The following is a 12,471-nucleotide window of genomic DNA, read 5'->3' as shown; positions in this document are numbered from 1 at the left end:
TTTCTCCTATTATTAATATCTTACTCTAACTAGCATGGTATATTTGTTATAATTAATGACCAATATTGATACATTATTATTAACTAAAGTCCAGACTATTCAGATTTCCTTAATTTTTACCTAATGTCCTTTTTTTCTTCCAGGATCCCATCCAGGACACCACATTACATTTCATTGTCACGTCTCCTTAGGTTCCTCTTGGCTGTGACAATTTCCCAGACTTTGTTTTTGATGACCTTGGCAGTTTTGAGGAGTCCTGGTCAGCTATCTTGCAGAATGTCACTCTATTGGGATTTGTCTGATGCTTCGCTCACGATTAGACTGGGGTTACACGTGATGTTCATTGCGGCCATCTTTCTTTTTTGAGGATCAAGTTGTCACGTTTTGGGCCAGTAGGAGCCCCTTCAAGCTGGCTCCTGTGTCCTTTTGCAAAGACCCTAGCAGTCTTTAATTTTATCTTTGCTTTCTGACATGATAAGACTTTTCTAGGCTTATCTTCTATGTTTCCTGCCACAAATCTGGAAACAGGCATTTCCCCAGAGGGCCCTGATTTCTTCTAGCAGGAAATGGTACTTAGAGACCATAGTCAGGCAGCAGGAATGCAATTGCTCTTGGGTTGTTGGCACAATTTCTGAAAGTTTTCATTGGACAAAGCTGGAAAATAAGTATTTCAGAAAGTGAAAAAAATCATGAGCACATTCCCCTTTAAATTTAAAATCATAATGTTTGAAGGTAACTTCTTTGATTTAATATTTGTATCTCTTTTCCTGCATCTCGGCTCCTAATAATGTTAACCCAATTACTTATTTGTTCTCCATACTATATGTAAAATAAATTCAAAATGGCGATATCAATGTTATTGCTAACAATATGATTGTGAGCGCTGCTTAAGATTTCCTTGTAGCTCTTTTGGCCTTAGGCTATAGTCCTCTAGGAAGGTGCTCTCAAATGACTGCGCTTAATTATGCCACTGACTTGACATAGAGTCAAGATATTTGTTTCACTTTTGTCCATCTTTAGGAATTACTTTGTTGTGTTTTTTCTTTTTCATGGCTTGACAGGGAAACGGAAAACAGACTTAACTTGGTAGCCCTGAGTGCTTGCTGAAAGAGCCTTCTCACTCTCAGTTCACGAAGGAAGCACTCTCCAACGTTGATGAAACTTACCCTGTGCCCTCAGCCCAACTTCAGCCTCCAGAGATGAGGTTTCTCTGAGGTGGGCAGTAAGGGCGGTTGATGGAGGTTCAGAGGAGAATTTAGCCTCGGTCCAGATACAACTATGACTCAAAATTGCTGTGCAGAACAGAACAAGACAAAACAAAATCACTGTGCTCTATGTGAGAAGATACGCTCTCTGAAACATGTAACATCATTTTCATATTTCAAGGTGGAAATCTAGAAGAGCCGATAGCAAAGATTTGAATGATAAAAAGTTATCCGCTGGGTAATCTTTCCCCTGTCACGGGATGAAGACTTAGGCAGGAGCCATGGTCCTTCAGCTTGCTCCTAACGGGTCCTCTCATCACTGTGAGTCACAACACAGAGTCCCAATTCAGACCGAGTTATCACGCACCTTCAAACTCACTGAAGGGTATCAAGCAAGGCTGACAGATTTGGCTGGTAAAGAAACAAGAAGACCTTTTTAGATTCAGACAGTTCATCGTTTTCACTTCGACCGAAAGCAACATCAACAAAAGTGTCAGCTCCCTGTGTCCCTTGTTCAACAGGAAGACATCCCAACCAAAGATGACGATGCAACAGAGGGGTGGGGCATCCTGGTGCTGAGGAGCCAATTCCACGCTACAGCCAAGCAGTTGGATAGGCTGCATCTGGACCCTAAGTCGGGAGAAGCAGAAAACCTCATACCTCGTTAGAACCAGGAGGGGATGAGAAACTGCGTCATGACAGCCTCCTGGAAGATAGGGAGGTAGCTCCTCACGGTCCTCCTATGTTCTCATGTCTGGGGAGAGCTATAGGGCATTCTGCGAAGGTTCTGGTCAGCTGTGGTTAAGCCTTGCCCACATGGCGCATGTAGAGATGTGCCTGGTCGCCAGGACCCACGGAGGAGCCATTCTCCCTGCAAGGGTTAAGACTTCTCTTCCTTTTCCAGCTAAGGCTGGTGGCAGGAGAGAGTCTTCAGTCCAGGAAGGTGATTGTGGGCAGATTCTGCCCCATCTCCCTGTTTATGTCCTTCCCCACTTATTAGCCACCATTTTGACCCTAGTAAGGTCAAAAAGAGAGGAGGCAGGAGACGTAAGGTGACGAGATGTTCCTATGTGGCTGGATGCCTTGGTGTTTTCCGAGCCTCGGCAAAGTCTACAGCTGACTCCTTCTCAGTGGGAACTTTCTCGCGTCCTTCAGAGGATCCAGTGCTGGGTCTCTCTGAGGCACTTCCTGGGATGGGATCCACAGGAAATACTTGTGTCTGCCTTTCCCAGAGAAACTCCAGCAGTGCAGCCTCCTCCATCCTGAGGCCACGGGCTGCTCTAGCTTTTTCAGTCATGAGCTGGAGAACGGTCCCCGAGTCCTCAACGGCAAGGGAGCCTGTGGAGAGTACCACCCTGACCCTGCCTCCTTGGGAGGGCCTCAGCACGGCTACGGCTCCCGTTCCCCTTCTGCTTTCAACTCTTCCAAATAGTGCTTGAAATAGGGGAGTGGACTCAGCAGACACAGCACTGGCCCATGACCGTTTCCTTTGTAAATCCTGCATTTGATGATCTGCCTCTGGAATTTCACATTTATGGCAATTTTGTCTCAGTGGAAATTTTTAACATCGTGTTACTCACGTCGTAAAATATTTATCCCTTTTGCGCATCATAGACTCACGGGCTTTGACAAACTCAACTTAGTCCATTGACCCTGATTTCATTTTTGTTTTAGATGCCTGATTGCCACTCTTTGGCCAGGGGCTATCCCTTTAAGCTGGCCCTTTATTCTTTGTAGTCATGTGTCCCCAGTTAGCCTTGAAAGCAGTCTTGCTTTCTGGCAGCAAGAAGTTTTAGGCCCAGTTTGAGGTTTTCTGCCTCAAACATGGAATCAGCTCCTCTTTCCAAGGAGCCTTGGCCCTGGATCTTCAAACACTGTATTAGAGACCAAAATTTGGGCCATGGGAATGCAGAATTTTACAGTTTCATAGGAGTACTGGGGGCATCGCTGGATGACAGAAGAGAAAAATGATCTTTTATTTAAAAACAAAAAGATCATGAACTTATGTAGATATTTTAAACAATTATAATTTACTAAACCCTTCCTTGTGGTGATATAAAAGTCTTTTAATTTATTTTCTCCTCTTTTCTGAGATAGAATCTTTTCTTCTCTCTAATACACAGCATCTTTTTACCCAATTTCATGTGCTTTACTTTAATGGATTATACCAAATCCTGTGTTTAAATAACAGTGTTAAAGTTTTGGAAGCTTTAGTTTTCTAAAAGAAAGTTACATCTTATCCAAGAATATTATAAATGACTACCCAAAATCGCTTAGTTGTTTTACTGTTTCATTTTTTAGCAGCTCTGTTGAGGTAAAATTGACATACAATAAACTGCATGTTTATAGCGTATAATTTGATGCTTTTGATATATGTATACATGTGAAACCATTAGCATAATCTAGATAATAACTGTGAGCATTACCCCAAATAGTTTGCTCCTACACTTTTATAATCTCTCCCTTTTGCCCCTTTCTACTCTCCTGTCTCCAGGTAACTCTTTGTTTTTTTTTTTTTTAACAATTTTATTTTATTTATTTATTTATTTTGAGGAAGATCAGCCCTGAGCTAGCATCTGCTGCCAATCCTCCTCTTTTTGCTGAGGAAGACTGGCCCTGAGCTAACATCCGTGCCCATCTTCCTGTACTTTATATGTGGGACGCCTACCACAGCATGGCTTGCCAAGCGGTGCCATGTCCGCACCCGGGATCCGAACTGGCGAACCCAGGGTTGCCGAAGCGGAACGTGTGCACTTAACTGCTGCGCCACCGGGCCGGCCCACAGGCAACTCTTGATCTACTTTCTGTCACTATAGAATGTGTTTTCTAGAATTTTCTGGAAATGGAGTCATACAGTATGTACTCTCTTTTTGTCTGCCTACTTTCACTCAGAATATTTATTTTGAGATTCGTCCAAGTTATTGTGTATATCATAGTTCATTCTCTCCCTTTTATTGATGAGCAGTTTTCCATTGTATGGATATAACATAAGCTGTTTGTCTACTCAGTTCAAATATTGAGCTGTTTCCAGTTTTTGGTCATTACAAAAAAGCTGCTATGAACACTCACGTGCAAGTCTTTGCATGGACGTACGCTTTCATTTATCTTGACTGAATACCTAGGAGTGGAATAGCTGGATCCTGTGGTATTTACATCTTTAACTTTTTAAGAAGCCATTAAATTGTTTTCCAAAGTGTTTTAAACATTTTACATCCCACCAGCTGAGGATGAGGATTCCAATTGTTCCACATCCTCACCAACACTTGGTGTGGTCAATCTTTTTAATTTTAGACATTACAATAGGCAGTTTAATTTGCATTCCTTAATGACTCATGATGTTGAGCATCCTTTCATGTGCTTATTTGCATACATCTTCTTTGGTGAAGCGTCATTAAATGCTTGGTAGAATTCATCAGTAAAGCCATCTGGGCCTGGAGTCCTCTTTGCGGGAAGGTTTGTTTTTTTCTTTTAAAGATTTTACTTTTCCTTTTTCTCCCAAAGCTCCCCCAGTACATAGTTGTGTATTTTTAGTTGTGGGTCCTTCTAGTTGTGGCATGTGGGACGCCACCTCAGCGTGGCTTGACGAGCCGTGCCATGTCCGCACCCAGGATTCGAACTGGTGAAATCCTGGGCCACCGAAGCAGAGTGTGCGAACTTAACCACTTGGCCATGGGGCCGGCCCCTGTGGGAAGGTTTTCAACTACATTTTCAAATTCTTTAATAGATATAGGGCTACCGAGGTTATCTATTTTTTCTTGAATGAACTTTGGTAATTTGTGTCTTTCAAGGAATTTGTCCATTCCATCTAAGTTGTCTTATTTATTGGCATAAAGTTGTTCCTAATATTCCCTTACTACCCTTTAACTATCTGTAGAATCTATAGTGATGTCAACTCTTCCATTCCTAATATTGGTAATTTGTGTCATTTCTCTTTTGTCCTAATCAGTCTTACTAGAGGTTTATCAATGATATTGATCTTTTCAAAGAGCTAGCTTTTGTTTTCATTGATTTTCTCTATTGAGTTCCTCTGATCTTTATTATTTCCATTCTTCTGCTTACTTTGGATTCAGTTTGCTCTTCTTTTCCTAGTTTCTTAAGGTTGAAGCTGAGACAATTGACTTTTCTTCTTTTCTAATATAGACATTTAGTGCTATAAGTATCTCCCAAAATACAGTCATGTGCCACATAACGATGTTTTGGTCAATGACGGACCGCACATATGATGGTGATCTCATAAGATTAGTACTATATAGAGGCAGCCTGGGGTTTGCTGGTTCAGATCCTGGGCGTAGACCTACACACTGCTCATCAAGCCATGCTATGGTGGCATCCCACATAGAAGAACTAGAAGGACTTACAACTAGGGTATACAACTAGGTACTGGGATTTCGGGGGAGAAAAAAAAAGAGGAAGACTGGCAATGGATGTTAGCTCAGGGCCAATCTTCTTCACCAAAAAAAGGCATAAAGAAAAAGATTAGTACTATATAGCCTTGGTGTGTAGTAAGCTGTACCATCTAGGTTTGTGTAAGTACACTCTATGATGTTCACAAAATCACCTAATGGTGCATGTCCCAGAACATATCTCCATCATTAAGCAACACAAGACTGTACTGTTTTAGCAGCATCCCATATCTTCTGATATGTTGTGCTTTCTTTTTCATTCATTTGAAAATACTTTCTAATTTCCTTTTTGACTTATTCTTTGACCTATTTAGGAGTGTGTTATTTAATTTCCAAATATTTGGGGATTTTCCAAGGATCTCTCTGTTATTGATTCTCTAATTTAATTCCATGTAGTCATTGTGTGTGATTTGAATCCTTTTGAATTTACTGAGACTTTTTTTATGGCCCAGAATATGGTCTCTCTTGGTAAATGTTCAATGTACACTTGAGGAAATTGTGTATTCTTCTGTCGTTGATGGAGTGCTCTATAAATATGAGTCAGGTCAAGTTGGTTGATAGCGTTGTTAAAGTCTGATATACCCTTGCTGATTTTCTGCCTACTGTCTTATCAGTTATTGAGCGGTACTGAAATCTCTGGTTATCATTTACGAATTTGTCTATTTCTCCTTGAGCTTCTATCAGTTTTTGTTTTACGTATTTTGAATGTGTATTATTAGCTACATAATTGTTTAGGGTTGTTATGTCCTCTTGATTAACTGACCCCTTTATCATTATGAAATGATCTTCTTGATCCTTGGTAAAATTCTTTGTTCTAAAATCTATTTTATCTGATATTAATATAGCCACATCAGCTTCCTTTTGATTAGTAGATAGCATAGTATCTTTTTCTTTCCTTTTACTTTTGACCTATTTCTGTCCCCATTAAATAATCACTTCCCATTCCCTCAACTCCCCAGCCCCTGGTATTCTACTTTCTGACTCTGCACATTTGCTTATTTTAGGCACCTCATACACTTCCTAAGTCTTTAATTTTTTGGAAGAGTTTGAGAATTATTGGTGTTAATTCTTCTTTAAGTGTTTGGTAGATTTGCCATAAAGCCATCTGGTCTAGGACTTTTCTTTGTTGGGAGGTTTTTGATTACTGATTCAATCCCTTTACTTGTTATAGCTCTGTTGAGTATTTCTATTTCTTCTTGAGTCACTTTAGGTAATTTGCGTGTTTTAATGAATTTGTCCATTTCTTCTAGGTTGCCTAATTTCTTGATATACAACCTTTCATAGCATTCTTTTATAACCTTCTTTTATGATGTAGGATCAGTAGTAATGTCGCTACTTTCATTTCTTTCTTTTTTTTTTTTTTTGAGGAAGATTAGCCCTGAGCTAACATCTGGTGCCAGTCCTCCTCTTTTTGCTGAGGATGACTGGCCCTGAGTTAACATCCGTGTCCATCTTCCTTTACTTTATATGTGGATGTGTCACAGCATGGCTTGACAAGTGGTGCATAGGTCCACACCTGGGATCCGAACCAGTAAACCCTGGGCTGACAAAGTGGAACATGTGAACTTAACCTCTGTGCCACTGGTCCAGCCCCCTTTCATTTCTAATTTTAGTTATTTGTGTCTTCTCTCTTTTTTTCCTTGCCAGCGTGGCTAAAGGTTTGTCAATTTTGTTGACCTTTTTAAAGAATCAACTTTTTGTTTCATTGATTGTCCCTATATTTTGCCCTGTTTTTGCAAAATATTTTTGCTGGGTATAGAATTCGAGGTTGACAGTTTTAAAGAAGCTGATCCACTGTTTTTGGTTTTTTTTTTTTTTGCATTATTTCCGATGGGAAAACTATCATCCTAATACCTATGTGTCTTTTTTCTCCAGTTACCTGTAAGATTTTCTCTTTATCACTGACTTTAAGCAATTTGGTAAAGATGTGTCAATATAATTTTCTTCATGTTTCTTGCACTTAGGATTTGTTGAGATTCTTGGCTCTGTAGGTTTACAATTTGCATCAAATTTTGAAAAATTTTAGCCATTATTTCTTCAGTTTTTTTTTTGTCTCCTTATGTCTCTCCTCTTCCCCTTTTTGTGGACTCCAGTTACATGTATATTTAGCTGCTTGAAGTTGTCCCACATTTCATGGATGCTCTGTTCATTTTTTAAAACAGTTTATTTAATTTTATTTATTTTTATTGTGGAGATATATCTATCATAAAATTTGCCTTTTTAACCATTTTTAAGTATGCAATTCAGTGGCATTAATTACGTTCACAATGTTACGCAACCATCATATCTACTTCTAAAACTTTTTCATCACCCCACATAGAAATTGTGCACCTGTTAAGCAATAACTCCCCCTCCCCCCCAGCCCCTGGTCCCCTCTAATCTACTTTCTCTCTATATAAATTTGACAGTATCCTTTAAAGCTCCCAAGCACCAAATTTTAATCTCAATTAGTTTTCAAAACATTTATCCAACTTTAAAAGTTCCAAATGGAAAATTATGATGCATAAATCTACATGGGCATAAAACTTTTAACTTTTTCTTTTAATTGGCTATCTCCATCCAGTCACAAACAGGGAGAATAAGGTCAATAAAGGATCATGTTCCAGAACCACACAAGCCTTCTCTTACCTCAAAGACCTGGGTCCTTGTCCAATTTGTTTTGCAAGATCAGGATTCTTGATCTTTTTTTTTTTTTTGAGGAAGATTAGCCCTGAGCTAATATCCGTGCCCGTCTTCCTCTACTTTATATGTGGGACGCCTACCACAGCATGGCTTGCCAAGTGGTGTCATGTCCGCGCCCGGGATCTGAACTCGGGAACCCTAGGCCGCCAAATGGAACGTGTGCACTTAACCGCTGCACCACTGGGCTGGCCCCCGTCTTCACTCTTTAGAGCAGAGTTGTTAACTTGAGGTCCTGGAGTGGTTCACGGATAAACCACTCAGTAAGCCCATGAACTCGAATGGGAGTAAAATTACATCTTGATTTTAATTAACCTCTAAGTAAAAACGACATCTCTTTCATTTAGGAGAAACCATAGCAGTATTGGCAGCACCTGCCACTTTGCCGCCCATCAAAATCAGTGAGATTTTCATATCACGTCTTGGTTGCTGCAGAAACTTTGAACTACCGTTTACACACGTCATCCTTTGAAATCACCACAGTTAATAGAGCCATTGCTTTTAAAATGTTAATAAAGAAACATATACTATCACATCACAAGTTTAAAAAATATATTTTGATGACTTTTTGACTATATTTAATATTTTGGCTGAATTTCAGTATAATTGGTTTCCTTGGCAAGCTTACACATTTTACTTCATGAGTTTTAAAACATCGTTCCGGGAGAGGGTCCCTAGGCTTCACCAGACTGCTAAGGAGTCTGAGGCACAGATGGGATTAGGGACCCCTGACATTTTGTGAGGGCCACGGCAGAAAACATCCTACATGCAGGATGCCAGTTTTGGTCAGATGCATCTTTTTTCCCTTTTTAAAGGATTTTGGGAGAATGCTTGAGATTCATTATTCAAAATTTGCCTTAGTGCACTGCTTTGCTTAATACTAAGCATATAAGAGCCTCTCTAGATCCCAGGACTTTTACTCCGAGCCCAAAGGGCTTGAAGTTGGCTGAGTTCGGACTGCCTGCCGGAGGAAGCTGTTTATTTGACTCACGGCTGGCACAACAACCCCATTTCTGAAGGGATGTCCACCTTCAGGGCCACAACATACCCGGCTTTGCATCTTGATGGGGCAGGCACAGGCGTGGCCCCGCCCCCCGCCCCCACCAGCACACATACCTCGATTCCCAGGGCAGTGACCTCCTTGGAGCAAGTTCAGCCTCATGCCTGGAGGCAGGAGGCAGCATTTTCCGGCTTGCTGGCCTGGCTGGTGGCTGGCTGAGGAAGGGAAAACCCACTCCATGCGCTTGGGCCTGGGCGCCCTCCCAGGGAGCCCCTGCACCCTTGGTTTACCCTCTGAGGGAACCCTCCGTCAAATGCATGGGCCCAGACCTAGACTCCCTGTGGACTTGCCTCTGGGTCGAGGACCCCTCCCAGGGGAGTGTGTCAATGGCAGTGGCTTGCCTCTCCATGGCTCTGAGCTCTTCGCCTTGGAGACCTTGGGTAGCCAAAATTACCCTCCTCTGGCTCATATAGGGGATATCTAGCCCCACTTCTTACCTGAAGGGAGAGCTGGGAGATCTGACAGCATAGGGCTGGATGGTGTGGTCCTGGCAGACCCTGGGAGCCCCTTGCTGGAGACAGTAAGAGGTTTCTTCCTTTTCTCCTGGGGGTGGGGATCGCATTCCGAGTTCTCCACAGCCCCTGCCAGGTAGTTATCCGAGTGAGTCCAGCAGGGGTCGTACCGTCCTCCAAGCCTCAAGCCAGAGATGGCCCCTCGTCCCTCCCCGTGCCCGCTCCCATCAGTCTATTGACAATCTTTCCTCCATCGCTGTCCTCCTCTTCTGCCCTGGGCCAGCCCATCACCCCTCCCCTCCCCAGACTTACCACAGCCTCCCTGGCCCCCTGGACTCATTTTTGCCCCTTCCAATCCATCTCCTTCCCCACCCTTGGGCCCCAGAGTGATCTGTCTAAAATGCAACACTGACCATCTCAGCTGCCTTTTCAAACTGGCTCTGGTTCCCTAACGCTGTCCATTTCTGGCCTGGCATTCAAGGCCTTCTCACTCTTGCTGGTCTCATGTTCCACTCCCTGTCCCTTGCACCTGCAGCCTCTCCGCCCCCATGACCTCATAGTCAGCCAGGGCACACCCTCCCTATGGCCCTAGTGCATGGGCAGCCCTCTGGGTGCCCATCACACTGCGATGGGCCTGCCCGGCTGCCTGCCCAGCTATCCATGGGCCTGGCCTGGCACAGCGCAGGCGCCTGAAATGCTGGTTAAGGAGCAAAGGCAGTCACCTTGAAGGTGCTGCCACCATCTGTGTAACAGCTGTGGTTTCCCCAGAGTCTCACCACGTCTGAGCTTTCTGGAAGCACCACTTTGTGTGACAGGCCTGAGGGTCTCACCCTGGGGGCCACACTGCGGAGAGAGCCCCCGTTTTCACTTGACCTCCTTGCTGCTGGGCCTTCAGGCCACACCCCTTGGGAGAGCCCAGGGAGGTGGCTGTCATCTTTGCCATTCTCCTCTGAATTCACTTTAACCTGGGAACACCCCAGGAACCTGCCTGATTGCCATCCTTAGAATGCACGCAGACCCTCTCTCACTTTCTCACACTCTGGGTCCCCAATTCAGCAAAGGTGACAGCCACACAGAGCTCTCACCAGCCCCCAGCCTCTGCCCAGCCTGAGCCGGCCCCAGACCCTCGTCTGCTCCGGTGAGGGTGGGATGTGGGCTGGCACTTGGCCAGGCACAGATCTCAAACCACCCGGCCGGGCGCAAGAGCGCAGAGGGGCTCCAGCAGCTCGGATGGAGGCGCTGGAAGCCCAGGGGCTGGCTGCTCTCCGGAGCACCAGCGTGGCCCGTCTCCCTCTCCGTGGGGGTAGCAGGAGCGCTGCTCAGTCACTTCCCATCATTTCGTGAGGCAGGACTGCGTAGCCGGAGCAGCAAAGCCCTGGAAACCCACCAAGGGTGCTAGCCCTCTTATACGGGGAAGGGCACGTGGGTCCCTGGAGGATAAGCTGTCTGGGGGTCTGAAATGTTTCCAGGTGGGAGCCACAGCTGGACCTCTGCCTGCAGGGACACATGGGGTGGGGGAGTGGGGGTGGGAGGGCCCTAGAGGCCACTTCCAAGTTTGAGTCTAGGTCAAAGATAGGAAACCAAGCCTCTCCCGTTGCCCAGTCTCCCAGTGGGCTAACGTGGAGGAATCCTGCCCACAACCCCACTGACCTGGTCAAGGATGTAGTTACTCTCTCCTGGCCAGAGTCCAACTCCTCATCCTGGCATTCAAGGCTCGCATGACCTGGCCCTCCTCCCATCCTTCATTCACCATGTTCCTGCATCCAGCGACCCCTCCCCTCTCCTCTTTGCCCTACCCTCCGCCACCCCTCCTTCTTGCCCCCAAACCGCTGCTCTGCACCCCCTTTTCTCTCTCAGTTCCTGTGAGGCCCCCTCCCCAATCCCTCCACCCCGGGTTGACTCTCTGTGCCCCGCTCTTGGGTCCCCGCTCTTTCTCTGTGCCTCATTCAGGTGCCTGCTCGTTGTCTGCCGGACGCCAGAGGCCTCGCCGTGCAAGGCTACGGTGCGCTCGAAAGGGGTCCCGTGTCTGGCGCGCCCCTCCTCCCCCGCAGTCCCAGAAGCAGCGGTGCCCGAGGCCGGGGCAGGAGAAAGGACAACAGGAGAGCCGGGTGCAGTCCCTAAAACAGGCTCTTTAATAACATTTATGTCTTCACTGAAGAGCTTCGCTTTTCCCACCCAGCAGCGGGCTGGGGCCGGCAGTGTCCGCTGGACGGACGGATGGACGGCCACGAGGGCGGGCGCACGGCGGCCCGGGTGGCCCCAAGGCCCTGGCGCCGCCGTGGCGGGCTAGTAGAAGGAGTACTGGTTCTCCACGGCGCGCGTGCGGCCCCGCGATCCCTCGCCCGGCCCGGCCTCCGGGGGCTCCTCGGCGCCCCCCGCCGCCTCCAGAAGGCGCTCGGCGCTGTTGCTGCGGCTGCGCGCGCTGAGCGGACCCTCGGTGGGGGCGCGCGCGCCGCCGGGCCCAGATGCGGCCGAGGACGACGAGGCGGACGAAGACGAGGCGCCGCCCGGCTCCGAGGGCGAGGCGGGCGGGCAGGCGGTGGCAGCGAGGCTGGAGAAGTAGTGCTGGCCGGGCGGCTCGCTCCAGCAGGCGGGGGGCGCGGGCGTGGCGGGGGGCGCGGGCCCCGGGTCTGCAACGGGACAGCCGCCCGTGAGGGCCGAGCCTGCCCCGC

General features: G+C 46.2%; 1 protein-coding gene across 18 annotated transcripts in view; it reads right to left on the bottom strand.

Moving 5' to 3' along the window:
• The window catches only part of SH2B2 (SH2B adaptor protein 2), an 83,282-nt gene that overhangs the window by 47,620 nt on the left and 23,191 nt on the right, over window positions 1-12,471 (bottom strand). For 14 of the 18 annotated variants that reach the window (XR_011524385.1, XR_011524382.1, XR_011524384.1 and 11 more), the window contains exons 9-10: window positions 9,785-9,928; window positions 9,404-9,502 (exon numbers count right to left, since the gene is read on the bottom strand). Coding sequence is in view for 12 of the 18 variants with exons in the window: in XM_070566385.1 (XP_070422486.1) it covers window positions 9,404-9,502; window positions 9,785-9,928 (243 nt within the window). In the remaining 6 variants the exon portion in view is untranslated. Of the gene's footprint in view, window positions 1-9,403; window positions 9,503-9,784; window positions 9,929-10,212; window positions 10,331-11,908; window positions 12,430-12,471 lie in introns of those variants that run through there. The other 4 variants (XM_070566388.1, XM_070566387.1, XM_070566390.1 and 1 more) reach the window with 2 other exon arrangements.

The sequence above is a fragment of the Equus przewalskii genome, chromosome 12, assembly GCF_037783145.1.
Source record: "Equus przewalskii isolate Varuska chromosome 12, EquPr2, whole genome shotgun sequence".
NCBI lineage: Eukaryota > Metazoa > Chordata > Mammalia > Perissodactyla > Equidae > Equus > Equus przewalskii.
Note: the sequence above shows the minus strand (reverse complement) of the source record. Positions and strands in the feature narration are given on the sequence as shown.